General features: G+C 37.8%; 1 protein-coding gene across 16 annotated transcripts in view; it reads left to right on the top strand.

Annotated features, from left to right (window-relative positions):
* INPP4B (inositol polyphosphate-4-phosphatase type II B) overlaps positions 1-14,446 on the top strand; it is a 496,579-nt gene that overhangs the window by 171,372 nt on the left and 310,761 nt on the right. For 10 of the 16 annotated variants that reach the window (XM_042850295.2, XM_065596416.1, XM_042850293.2 and 7 more), the window contains 3 exons: positions 4,039-4,143; positions 9,685-9,898; positions 11,601-11,645. In XM_042850295.2, the coding sequence (XP_042706229.2) occupies positions 4,108-4,143; positions 9,685-9,898; positions 11,601-11,645 (295 nt within the window). In that variant the 5' untranslated portion in view covers positions 4,039-4,107. Of the gene's footprint in view, positions 1-3,260; positions 3,389-4,038; positions 4,144-9,684; positions 9,899-11,600; positions 11,646-14,446 lie in introns of all 16 variants that reach the window. The other 6 variants (XM_065596417.1, XM_065596418.1, XM_042850296.2 and 3 more) reach the window with 2 other exon arrangements.

Here is a 14,446-nt window from a genome sequence, read left to right as displayed (position 1 = left end):
GTGGGAATCTCTTGCACAACTATCCCATTCGCAGAGAAAACAGCAGTACTTTGTGTATCCAGTCTGCAGACCAAGCAAGAGAGCAACAACCTTCAAATCGCCACAAAGCTGCCACTGATGTTGATCATAGTTTATGCACCTCAAAAGTTGTTTCATGTTGTCATAGGTTTCCTTCATATGGACTGCATGACCAACTGGAATTGGTGGCAAAACATTGCCATTATTCAGTAAAACAGCTTTAAGACTCGTCTTCGATGAATCAATGAACAGTCTCCACTCATCTGGATCGTGAACGATGTTGAGGGCTGCCATCACACCATCAATGTTGTTGCAGGCTACAAGATCACCTTCCATGAAGAAGAATGGGACAAGATCCTTTTGACGGTCATGGAACATGGAAACCCTAACATCACCTGCCAGGGGATTCCACTGCTGTAGTCTGGAGCCCAACAGCTCTGCCTTACTCTTGGGTAGTTCCAAATCCCTGACAAGGTCATTCAGTTTACCTTGTGTTATGAGGTGTGGTTCAGAGGAGGAGGATGGAAGAAAATGTGGGTCAGGACCAGACGTTTCATCCTCTTCCTCTTCCTCGTCTGACTCAAGTGAGAATGATTCTGGTGTATCAGGAACCGGCAGTCCTTCTCCGTGGGGTACTGGGCGTATAGCTGATGGAATGTTTGGATAATGCACAGTCCACTTTTTCTTCTTTGACACACCTTTCGCAACTGGAGGCACCATGCAGAAGTAACAATTGCTGGTATGATCTGTTGGCTCTCTCCAAATCATTGGCACTGCAAAAGGCATCGATTTCCTTTTCCTGTTCAACCACTGGCGAAGATTTGTTGCACAAGTGTTGCAGCATATGGGGCCCACCTCTTGTCCTGATCTCCAATTTTACAGCCAAAATAAAGGTGATAGTGGTTATACTGCGCTTTTGTGATGCAAAAGTCACTTCACCACAAACACAGCAGAAGTTATCTGCACTGTTCAAACAAGTATGAGGCATCTCTGCTCACTTTGGCTAAACAGAAATGTGTCCCTTTGCAAAATTAAACACTGACAAATAAGAGAGCACGGCACTGTATGATTTCTAGAGCTGATATAGGGCAATTTGTTCAGCAGAGTGATGTAAGCTTCGTTATGATTGCATCATCCATGACTTCTAGGAATAACATGATGCAATTCATATCACGCAATACCAGCTTCAGATTGCATCATTTGTTGTTGTGCCTAAAAAGCAAGTACTGTCCAAACCCAGTCATAGATTTATTCATAGATTCAGTCAAAGATGTATTTTAGTCATTTCTGGTTTAAATTGAGATCCCTTCCCTTTATAACTCACTTATCCTCCGCCATTCCCAAGTTAAGGGTCGTATATAGTGACCCAATAGCATATCTTGAAAACTAGAACCAATCAACAATTTTAAGCATCATTTTCATTCTCAGTGACCCAGAATTAGTAAAGTTTGACTACATTTATTTCAGAAGCATTTTGGCTGTAGAGCAGTGTAATAATAGGATAGTACAAGGATAGATATTTTAAAAACATTTTTGTTGTTTTTTCTTTGTCTGATTTTTGTGGCACATTTTATGGCCTGGCTCATTATGGCAGACCCAGATAAAGAGACATGATTCAATATAGTGCTCATCTTTAAAAAAGGGAAGAAGAACCCGGGGAACTACAGACCGGTCAGCCTCACCTCAGTCCCTGGAAAAATCATGGAGCAGGTCCTCAAGGAAACCATTTTGATGCACTTGCAGGAGAGGAAGGTGATCAGGAACAGTCAACATGGATTCACCAAGGCAAGTAATGCCTGACCAACCTGATTGCCTTCTATGATGAGATAACTGGCTCTGTGGATATGGAGAAAGCAGTGGACATGATATATCTTGACTTTAGCAAAGCTTTTGTTACGGTCTCCTACAGTATTCTTGCCAGCAAGTTGAAGTATGGATTGGATGAATGGACATAAGGTGGATAGAAAGCTGGCTAGATTGTTGGGTTCAATGGGTAGTGATCAACGTCTTGATGTCTAGTTGGCAGCTGGTATCAAGCGGAGTACCCCAGGGATCGGTCCTGGGGTCAGTTTTGTTCAACATCTTTATTAATGATCTGGATAATGGGATTAATTGCACCCTCAGCTAGTTCACAGATGACACTTCGCTGGGGGGAGAGGTAAATACGCCGGAGGGTAGGGATAGGGTCCAGAGTGACCTAGATAAATTGGAGGATTGGACCAAAAGAAATCTGATGAGGTTCAACAAGGACAAGTGCAGAGTCCTGCACTTAGGAAAGAAGTATCACATGCACTGCTACAGGCTGAGGACTGACTGGCTAAGCGACAGTTCTACAGAAAAGGACCCGGGGATTACAGTGGACGAGAAGCTGGATATGAGTCAGCAGTGTGCCCTTGCTGCCAAGAAGGCTAACGGCATATTGGGCTGCATTAGTAGGAGCATTGGCAGCAGATCGAGGGAAGTGATTATTCCCCTCTATTCGGCACTGGTGAGGCCACATCTGTAGTATTGTGTCCAGTTTTGGGCCCCCCACTACAGAAAGGATGTGGACAAATTGGAGAGAGTCCAGCGGAGGGCAACAAAAATGATCTGGGGCTTGGGGCACATGACTTACAAGGAGAGGCTGAGGGAACTGGGCTTGTTTAGTCTGAAGAAGAGAACAGTTAAGGGAAGATTTGAAACTACGTGAAGGGGGGTTCCAAAGAGGATGGAGCTAGGCTGTTCTCAGTGGTGGCAGATGACAGAACAAGGAGCAATGGTCTCAAGTTGCAGTGGGGGAGGTCTAGGTTGGATATTAGGAAACAGTGTTTCACTAGGAGGGTGGTGAAGCACTGGAATGGGCTACCTAGGGAATATCCATCATTAGAGTTTTTAAGGCCTGGCTTGAGAAAACCTTGGTTGGGCTGATTTAGTTGGTGTTGGTCCTGCTTTGAGCAGGGGTTGGACTAGATGACCTCCTCAGGTCTCTTCCAACCCTAATCTTCCATGATTCTAAGTGCTCCACTCTCCCTGTGAAAATGTTGATTACCAGAGGGCATAACAAATGTCATGAATACATACAAGAAAGATACTCAGTGAAAATATTTACTACTTGTAAGGGCAATCCGCTAGGAAGAGGTTGCAGCTGCTTGTTAGATAGAACCTGCTCTTCACTCCCTGCAGGAAAAGTTCCATAGATTGATAGATTTTAAGGCCAGAAGGTACCATTATGATCATTTAGTGTATCCTCCTATTTAACACAGGGCAAAACTTCTCACCCAGTAAGCTCTGCATCAGTTCCTTTGCTTCTAGTTGAACCAGAGCTTTTTAGAGAGAGAGCCAGCCTTGATTTAGAGACTTCAACTGATGGAGATTTGCACTACATCCCTAAGTAAGTTGTTCCAGTGGTTAATTACACTCTGTTAAACATTTGCACTGTATTTGTGGTCTGAATTTATCTAGCTTCAGCTGCCAATAATGAGATCGAAGGATTCCTTCTTTTTCTGCTAGGTTAGAACTACCTTCCATCAGAAATCTGTTTCCCAAATAGATACTTGTAGCCTGTGACCACCTTCGATAAAATAAACAGATTGAGTTTGTGAAGTTTCATACTATGGGCATGTTTTCCAGACCTTGAATCTTGCTTGTAGCTCTACCAACTTCTTCCCAATTTTTCAACATCTTTTTTGAAGTATGGAATAAAATTTAGCAAAGGAATACTAACCGTTTTCCTGTTTTTTCAATGGGAAGAAGGAAATAAGAATGGAGGTTTTATTGGTAGACATGCAGCAAAAATAGCTCTGCTAGACACAATTAGCAAGAATAATTTCCAACAGAACATATTTGCATGCTCATCTGAAAGGAGTATACATACAAACAAATGTGATTGGAGATAGAAAATACCTTGAAATATCCTGAAGCATACTTGGATATGAAAAAGTGAATTTCTATTACAAGTAAATTATTATAAATAAGACGTATTTCTTGTAAGTATAATTCAGAGTTCAACAACGATGAGCAATTCATCTGACATTTGACTAGGTATCCAGTAAAACATTGGGACAAGATGACTACGCACTGAAGAGAGGACACCCTGCAAACTATCATCACATGCAAACTCTAATAAGGCCACATACAGTGGGAAAGGTAATATGTCACACTTATTATTAAATATTCAGGATTTCATCATGCATGATATCCATTAAGATTACCATCAGCAGGTGGTATTAATTCAAGAGTAGCAGGAATTTGTGAGAAAATGTTTGAGTGTTAGTGCGAACTTTCAGTGCTCTAGAGCTGAAAGTAAAAGACACAATAGTTGTTGAGTTATGTTTATGACTGTCATAGTTTGGTTGGATAATGCAAGTGTGGGGAGCAAGACCTACTAATGGTTGCTGGCCTTACCTATCATAGTTTGGAATTCACCAAGGACAGAAATAATGACGATTCTCGATAGTTGTCAAGGTTCCCTCCCCACTCTGAACTTTAGGGTACAGATGTGGGGACCTGCATGAAAGACCCCCTAAGCTTATTTTTACCAACGTAGGTTAATTTTAAGCTGCCACCACCAAATTTTCCAAATATTTAGAGATAGCCACTTGGAACTCTGCCTTTCCCCAAATATCTTTCAAGTCTCTCACCCCCCTTTTCCTGGGCAGATTTGAGAATAATTTCCCCCCCCACCCCCAAGTCCATATACCCCTTTTCCTGGGTAGGCTCAAGAGAATCCCCTCACCAATTAGTCCTGGTGAACACAGATCCAGAGCCTTGGATCTTAAAACAATGAAAAAATCAATCAGGTTCTTAAAAGAAGAATTTTATTAAAAGAAAAGGTAAAAATCATCTCTGTAAAATCAGGATGGAAAATAACTTTACAGAGTAATCAGATTCAAAGACCCCAGAGGAACCCCCTCTAGCCTTAGGTTCAAATTACAGCAAACAGAGGTAAACCCTCTAGCAAAAGGAACATTTACAAGTTGAGAAAACAAAGATAAAACTAACATGCCTTACCTGGCTGTTACTTACAAGTTTGAAATATGAGAGACTTGTGCAGAAAGATTTGGAGAACATGGATTGATGTCCTGTTCCTCTTAGTCCCAAGAGCGAACACACCCAAAACAAAGAGCACACAAACAAAAGCCTTCCCCCCTCCCCACCCAAGATTTGAAAGTATCTAGACCTCTTATTGGTCCTTTGGGTCAGGTGTCAGCCAGGTTACCTGAGCTTCTTAACCCTTTATAGGTAAAAGGATTTTGGTGCCTCTGGCCAGGAGGGATTTTATAGTATTGTATACAGGAGGGTTGTTACCCTTCCCTTTCTAGTTATGACAATAGTACTGACAAGTGTGGGAGTAATGAGGTGTTGAACACTGGCAGTTACCTTTTGACTTTACTGATAGTTCTGGGCACTCAATAAGTCTCAAATCACGTGATAAATTTGGGGGAGTAGAGGTGAGAATTGGTTTGGGTATACCTGTAACTGCCAGAATGGGTCAGAAAAGGAAGGTGCTTTGGGGAGTGTCAGCTCTTCTATCATATACATTTATATATGTTTGTTCCTGTCATTTTAGAGTAATAATATCACCTAGCACTTGTGTAGTGCTTTTCATCAATAGACCTCAAAGTGCTTTACAAGGAAGGCCAGTATCATTAACCCCATTTTACAGAAAGGGAAACTGAGGCCCAAAGCAGTGAAATGACTGCTCAAAGTCATCAAGCAGACCAAAGGCAGAGCTGGAAATTGAACCCAGATCTCCTGAGGTCACACTCTAGTCTCTGTTCTCTAAACCACACTGCCTCCTGAGTAGGCTGATGTTTCTGGTGGGAGTGGGTATTATTCCCAGCTAGAAGAGCAATCTACTCTTTTAGAAAGGCTATATTTAGTACATTCTGTGAATCTTGCAATATTTATATTCAGCATTTTGGTTATTGGTATATCACGGTGTTGTATAAATAATTACATGGTCTCCCTTGCTCCAGAATAGGTGTGGTATTGATTTAATGAAATGTGTGAAAAGTGAAAAGGATATGGTGCAGTGTGAGAGAGAACCTGATGGTGTTAAAAGAAGCAAATTGTTATGCTTCAGCAATGTGAGAAAACTAAGTTATGTACCATGTTATATTCATTTCAGATATCTTCAGGCGCTCTTCATGAGGGATCTAAATGGAGATTATAATGGCAACTTATATATGTTTGTTCTCAGCATTGCCTTCCCCACCAAAAAAAAGAAGATAAAATTTTTAATTAAATTCTTTATCTTTGATTGAAAATTTAACTTTCAAAGGAAGATTAACACACCATCATCAGTAACCATGGGATGATTTCATCACTGCTAATTTGAACCTGAAATGCATCAGCATATAGAATTCAGCCAGCTTTGTGAATTAAGAGCCTCTGATGTCTGTATTAGAAATATCCTGTAGATATAATTTACGTATCAAAGCTTCCATTCTACTTTTGTTACAGCATATGGTGGTTAGCTGTGATGGTGCTTTATATTTTAGAGTGACAGTGGCTCATTGATATTCCCAACCATTTTCCACTGCTGAGGTAGAAATTCAGAATTACTCTTTGCCAGTGAGTGTGAAGAGAGAGAAAAACCTTTAGACATTTTGAACTCTTTTTAAAGTATTTGGCATATAAAACATATCATTTTAAAATATGCTCTAGAAAAGAGTAGCTGTCACTTGTTGACAGCATAGGCACTGAGCACATGTTCTGTACATAGCTGTCCAATAAATACACCAAGGATTTTTTTATATTGACCCATAAGGATTTATATTTATAACTCTGATTAACGGAAATAAAGCATGTTAATACTTGGCACAGTTTGCCATTCTTCCTGTCACTTCTGCATGGTTAGTATAATAAAGCTTTGTTTAAAAATTAGATTGACAATTAATACGAAGTGAGGAATTAAAAAACAACAACTTTTCTTAGAAGCTTAAAATGTGCATTGTTGAACTGCAGCCTTTTCAATGACAGTATCTTTCCAGGGATATCCTGGAGCTTTCAATTCTTTATTCTGATTATCTATTTCACGTCATGAATATAATTTACTGATAAAGTGAAACATCATCCAGGTAACACACATAACGTAGGAATTTGCAGAAATATCTACTTAAAGGGACATTGTCAAGATTAATCTCAGATACATATTTAAAAATGAAAATGCAATTCTGGGCTTTAAACTACTTTGCAGTATCACTTTTTAATCTTTAGGAACCAAGAAGAAAGTGCTAGCTACTGTTGTTAAACTGGGGTGGAGGAGATAGGGGCTAATGCTTTTTCAATAAACTTGTTTTCACTTGAGGGGGGACATAGCACCAAAAGAGTCTGGTATATTGTAGATAGTGGGGATGCAGGAAGGCTGTCCCTGTGTCTATGGGGGTATCTCCACTTTTCTCTGTGACACTTCTTTATTTGACAGCAGTTCTGTTGTCAGGTTCTTTGAATTCTTTGTTTGAATTACAGGAGTCCTAAGGGACCATAACCCTTTATATTTTTACATAGACCCTGATAAGAAAATAATGGCATGACTTTAAAACTCTTATCACACAAAAAGGGTGAGTCCAGGCTCCATTGAAATCAATGGCAAAAGTCTTATTGACTTCAGTAGAGTCCAAGAGTTCATCCGAAATGTGTGTCGTGTTGTAAGATGCTACAGTAAACAGCATTGTGCCTAATATAGTGTTGCTTTGCCACTACTGTTTTGTACAGTTATTCCTTAGTTGTAGAATATAAAGTATTTTGTTGTCCACACATGGAATGCTTTCTGTGTGGAATATATTTCAACATGAATATAATAACCCTGCCACTTGCAGCACGCTAGGGATTTAATGAAATCGTGAGGATTTTCCACAATAAATCCTTATTTTCAGGAGGTTTCTATTCAACTAAATATTATCTCTGGACTGAAACTTGGCATTAAAGATCTAAGGCTGAGAGGTATTTTACTACTTACCTTTGGGGAAAAAATTGCTTGGCAATTTGAGATATGAGAGCAAAGAAAAACTAGAAATGATTATTATATTAATACAATTGTACTCAATTATTTTTTTGCCTTTAGTGTGAATTATTCAGTTTTTGGTATTGAAAAAGATAACCCATTACTTTTTCTGTTTTGAAAATAGTTTACAGTACATGTATAATTTGTTGGGGTTTTTTTTGGATATGAATTTTTTGCATGTATATATTGACACAGTAGATAGAATATATAGTCTATCAAGTGTTTGATCTGCAAACTAAAATGTCTTCATATTTGCATTGACTTGGAACCTTTGTAGGCTGTCATGATAATTGCACCCCAGCTTATCTGACAGATGCAGTTGTTATGGTCAATGATTTTAGAATTGCAAAATCCTTGGTACAAGTTAATCGTAATCTTTCTGAAATGTAGTTTGGAAGTTCGAGGCCTCAAAATTGGTTCATATCCGGCCAGACTACATTGAATAACATCCCCCTTCCCCATCCTTCAAACACACACATCCATTTCAGGTTCATGTGTATTAAATGATACACTATGCCTTAAGTGCTTAGCATACATTCTGACTGCCAGGGTTAAGGGGTGAATATAAGTAGGGTGGTTCCAATCCCAAAAGACGCATTTCCTCTGAAAGCAGATGTTTTCTTTCTGGCTGGTGATAGAATGCTTGTATGCAAAATCACTGTTCCTGTTTATGTTCAAAATAAGTATATTTTAATAGGTTTGCATTTTAGTTATAAAACTTGTTGCATTTGTTTTTTTTGGCAACCTTTTCTCAAGCAGGCTAGCTGCCTTATCCAAACTGCCTTAATGATTGTTTCTGTACCTCTATAGACCTGTTGTTATAATATTAATTGTGTTTTCCCTAACTGTATTGTCCACTTGTAACAATTTGTCCATTGTTACACCAGTGTTACCAGTACTTGCCTAAATTAAATGACTTAACCCCTTTCGTTTCTTTTCTACATGTGACTCTAAAATAGTCAGATTTTTAAACACCTAGATACTTTGTTCTTTGCTAATTCTAATTAAATGAGTGGCCCTGGCTATTACCTGCATTTCCTTGGGAGCCTAAATGGTTTTTCTTCCCTCTTCTTAAAGTGTGATCATTAAACAATTTACACGTTTGTCAGGCAGGATAGCAACAGACTTGTGTATAGTCATGAGGTTGGAAGTTCCTACATACAATCTGTTGTCTCCTCATGGAGGAGCTGTGCCATCCTAAATTATCTCCACTTATTGATAAGTAGTATTCTGCCAAGATGGATGAGAGGCTGAGTGTAAAGTACAGTTCTAATAGACGAAATGGAAATATTCACCTTAGTGAATCCCACCAGTCCCTTTGTCAGAATGCTGTCTGCTGCCTCTGCTAAATTGTTTATGTTGGCTGCCCTGAAAGCTACCTGCTGAGCAGTAGAATCCACACTGAAAAAAGATTTCCCATGATGATTCTGCCACCTAGTTTTCCAGTACATTAACTGCTTTGGGAACTGCTGTGTAGCATGAACTTAGTGGTTCACTGAATGGGAAGCAACAGGGGTTTGATTCAAGAGGTGTATGAGGTGTGTGTGGTTCTGTGACAGAAATAATAGATGTATACTGTAATGGTGTGTATTATACATAGTATCATCCTGCCATTATCTCCAACCTATTCCTTAATATCTGCATTCCTAAAAAAGTGTCTTAATATTTTCTGAATGCAGAGTTTTAGAGCAGAGACCCAGATCTTTACTGTGAAGCTGCATCTAAAGCAGACTGTGAATTGTGGGCTGTGGCACTTGGAGAAGCAAACGCAGAATAAAACTCAGCAGTTCCAGAGGTTGATCATGGAAATTAAAGAGGAGAGAACATCAGATGAGGCACAGCACTTTCTTTCTGCATCACAGGCAGACAATCTTAGGGAGCCTCCGTTTACAAGTAAGCGTGTATACTCTTTATTTCATGTTACACTGTGAATACTACTTTTAAAATGCCCCAAATTCTATAATTGCACAAATCAATGGACATGTTGGAATTATAGTACAATTTAAATTGTTGACTAACAATTGGCTGTACCAGAGGAAATAAACTGATTAATATTTTATTTAAACATTATTACTGTTTTAGATTTATGCAAATAACCTCCTTGGGGGGAACAAAGGGTGTGATAACTACATTCTGATTTTTTTTATAAGATTTAAAAACTGGTACATTGAAAGAAAAATACATGAACACATAAACTACAACATAGTACAATATACATTTGGTAAACTTAAGAAAGAGAGATGGCTAAATTCATCACTAATACTATGGAATGGTTCCTTGAGAACACCTAACAGTATGTTAACTCCTACTCAGTGTACTAAATTCTGAAGATATGCAGTTAGTTATGAACTGAATCCTTTTTAGAGGATTTCAGTTGCCCAGTTACTTACCCATGTCAAATGTACATCCAGCCTTCCTATTAAAGTCATGTTATAGACCAATCTGCTGAAAGTGGAGATGGTGCGCTTCAATTTTGTGAAATCTAGTTGTCAGAGCAGTTAATTATGTTTTTGAAAAACATGATTATATGTAGTTTATAAAGGCATTTTTAAATATTGCTATTATAAACTCTCCAGGATAGTTCATTCTGCAACTTTAAACTTTTGCAGAGAGCATACAGTTTTTCATTCTTTTATATATACCCTTTTTCATTTCATAGCCAAAAACTCCTTCCCTGTTGACTTCCATGCAAGTTCCTCTTTGTTATCATAGCCCCTTCTGTTTGAGCCTTTCTTTAGTAATGCTCAGTGGCAACAGTTACAGTATGTCGTTCATCAATATTGCAGCCGTTTTCCAGTTACCTTCTGTGGAGGTTGAGCAATGCACAGTTACTTGAGCTGTTTCCCTCATTATCCCCATTGGTCGGCTTTGCAACTTAATGGTCCCTCTCAGACCTGGATGAATTAGGAACATGTTGCCATTTAAAATACAACAAATTATGTGCAACATTAAAGCACACTTCTAAAATGCAAGGGATTATAGTATACTCATACTCAGTATAAGAGAAAGGGAATTAATTTCCCTTCTTTCATATATAAATTTATGGACATTTTGCTGTACTGCAGTTTCTTGATAAAATAATATATGGTAAAGTGTTCTACTTTTGTTAACCTGATTTATATGCTTTGAGTAAATGTGGATATTGTTGTTGCAGTTTACGGTTTGATGGCTTATGCATTTAAAATGAACAATTACATACCATATTTTTCAGAGATATTTAGGCAACTGGGCAGTGTTGTGTTTGTAAACGTATTTAAAAATAAATCATATGTATATATCAGAAAGCGTACATCAGTAAAAGTTTTCTATTTTTTTAATTATTTTTTATTCTTCTACCTACACACACAAGGTAAAAGTGGTGTGATCTCTCAAAAAATGTGAATAAGACAAAACATGGGTTTTTGTTTCTATATTGGCACTTTGTGAAAAGGTCTCTTCTACAGTATAATTTCCTTTAAAAACATAAAAAAAAAAAAAGGTAGATGCTTCCAGCAGTGGCAAGAAGATATTGATATATAAGTAAAGCAAGTTAAGATTACAGTATATGAAACTAGAATTTACATATTTTCAAACTTTTTTTTTTTAATATTAAAAGGTATCCAGAGGATTGCGCATGAGTCAAAGCTGGAGTTTGTCCTGGGTAAGTCATAGTTTTGATTTCTGTACAGAATGGACTGTATGGACATATTCTGTGTGTATAATATTACGTACTAGTTTTAAAAAATTGACAACTGTGTATAGTAGATATTGTGTGCCTATGTTGGAAATATTGGGGCTAGATTCTCAGCTGGTGTAAATTGCTGTAGTGCCATTGACTTAAGTAGATCTACTTCATTTTATATCAACTGTATGGTATGGCCCATAATGTTTTATAAAACATTATATATTCTGGGCTAAGTATTGAAAATCCCTATGTTTAAACTATGGGCAGCTCTATATTTTATTCGGCTATAATACTGTACCTTTGAATAATATATATATTTAGTTAAAAGCACAACTATTCCTTTGTAGGGAAAGGTTAATATCAATCTGTCTTTCTACTATATTTCTCCTTCCTCTAGTGCATTTACAGGGGAGCAGTCTGTTTCAGAAGGTATTCTGTTAGTACATACCACCCACTCTATATATTATGGTTAGGAGAGTTCAGTCGGTCAAGCAGACTAATTGGCTGAACATGTTTCCTCATTGTTAACTTGATGTTTGGTAGCAGAAAGCATTTAAATTAAATTATTTCCTGATTTTTTTTTTGTTTTAGTTATTTAAGTTAACCCTCCATACTCCAAATTAGATTCCCTCATGCTCAGTTAGACTGAATCCCTTTGAGTTACTTACACCCGCTATCAATGTCTAAAGCTGGATAAACTGGTGAAGTAAACACATTAAGGAGCCAGAAGTAAGTTCATTAAAGCAGTATACTTTACACAGTCTTATGCTACCTTAGACATTGGTAGAATTCTGTAAGTAGGTCTAAGGAAGTCTAAGTTCGTGTAATGAGTCTATTAGTATAAGGGGTCTAATGTATACATTACTTCCCAGTTTGGCCCTGTGACTCTAAAGAAGAGTAACTCATTAACTCTAAGGGAGTGTAAGTTGATGTAATAAACATAATGAGGAAACTGGAAGAAATTATGTTACATCCCCTTAAGTCCCTGTAAACTTTCATAGACTTGTTTAAACTTGCCTCTGAATTTGGCACTTGAATCTAGAAGAGAAACTCCAACAGATCATAGCTGTAAAATTTGTTAGTTTGGGCCTAAACTGGTGGCCTGTCTTTCTAATCTAATTTATTTTATATGTAAGATATTAGTCACCTAGGATCTAGACTCTAAAGAAAATGTATAAGTATTATAGATATGTGTATATGAGTAGGTTAGTTTGTGTGTGTCAATAAATACACTTTTTAAAATTCTAAAATGTAAATAAATGATATTGTGCAGTTATTATCATTTAGGGGTAACTTTGCAGGTCCTCTGTCATTAGTGGTGAGTCGTACAGTAAATAACTTTCACAAATGATTGTCACTGGCAATTAAAATCCAGTGCTTTTTCAGATACTTGGCTTGTGCCCTTAGGAGTTTCAGTGGCTCACTGCCATTTAAAATAATGACACTGAACATCAGTGCTGCACAGACATTGCATTCCTGTACAGCAGCAAAGGTCTTGCATGCTGTATATTAAACATATAGTTATATTGATCAGGGTTAAACAATGATTTGTAAATTTTCAAAGATTTCCACTAGGTTTCTTAGCCCTGCTGAAACTGTTATTAATTGGAGTCATGAGGCTAAAACCCTTCACAATTCAGAACATTTGGGAGTGATTGACTGTGATTTATAATAGCCTAACACAAATAAATCAAATATTGCAGTAAGATTGCATGATTCTCTAATGTTTATTATTTTGGGATCTGCGGTTTATCAGAGCTTCCAGTAAACAAGCGTCTCTGGTCTTTAGGTTCTTGAAGACCATTTCTGATATGTCCATTTTTTTGAAGCTTAGGTCTCTTGAGTCTTTACTTTTTAAACTCACCTTGCTGTTTGGCTTTCCTAGTCATGCTGCTCTGTTCTGTTTGCTGGCAGTGGAGTGAAATGTATTAAAATCCTGTTTTCTGAAGTCTTATGAGCAATGCAAGAAGAAGCACATGAAATTCAATGAAGAGAACTGAGTGGGGGACAAGAACAGAGCAAAGGAAGAGCAGGAAGGGAGGAAATAAGTATGTGACTGATGCAACACCCATTGAATTCAGTGAGAATCTTTCCATGGACATCAATAAACACTGGATCAGGACTAATAAGGATTGGCCTCTTCTAGAGTTTCCTTTTCAATTGCTTTAAAAAAAATGTGGGCTCTTACTAATTCTTCCTAGTGTTAAAATTTCATTCAATTACTAAGGTATGTGATCCAAGGAATTGGTGATTTTGGGGATCCCCCAATGCAGTCTTCAGAAGTTTGACTATCTAGTGGTGTTTGCATTTACTTTTAGAGCAAAAGAGAAAACACAACAAGGAAGGAAGGAACAAAGCAGAGGAGGAAGTGGATAAGAAAAGCAGACAAGACAGTTAGTTAATAAAGTGCTCAGATACGACGGCAATGTGCATGGTATAAAAACTTAGAAGGAATTAACAAACTCTAATTTGGGCATATTATTTATCCATCCTGCCATGGCCAGTGGAAATGGATTTTATATATTCCTGCCATAGCAGACAATTAGGTACCAAGGTGATGGTGCTCAGATATCACAATGATTGATGGGGTATAAGAATCCAGATAGATAGTTGGTAAAGATTGTGTCAGCTTTGTATAGATTTTGTGCTGGCACATAAGAGAATGGCTTTAGGGGCATTATTCAATTTATAAAACATCCCTGAAATTTTGCAGTATGTCCTGAAATGTTTCTGAGGCGTGAGATTTGAAGGACTGTTTCATATTTGTTTCTTGTATA

Source organism: Chrysemys picta, chromosome 5, assembly GCF_011386835.1.
Source record: "Chrysemys picta bellii isolate R12L10 chromosome 5, ASM1138683v2, whole genome shotgun sequence".
Lineage (NCBI taxonomy): Eukaryota > Metazoa > Chordata > Testudines > Emydidae > Chrysemys > Chrysemys picta.
Note: the sequence above shows the minus strand (reverse complement) of the source record. Positions and strands in the feature narration are given on the sequence as shown.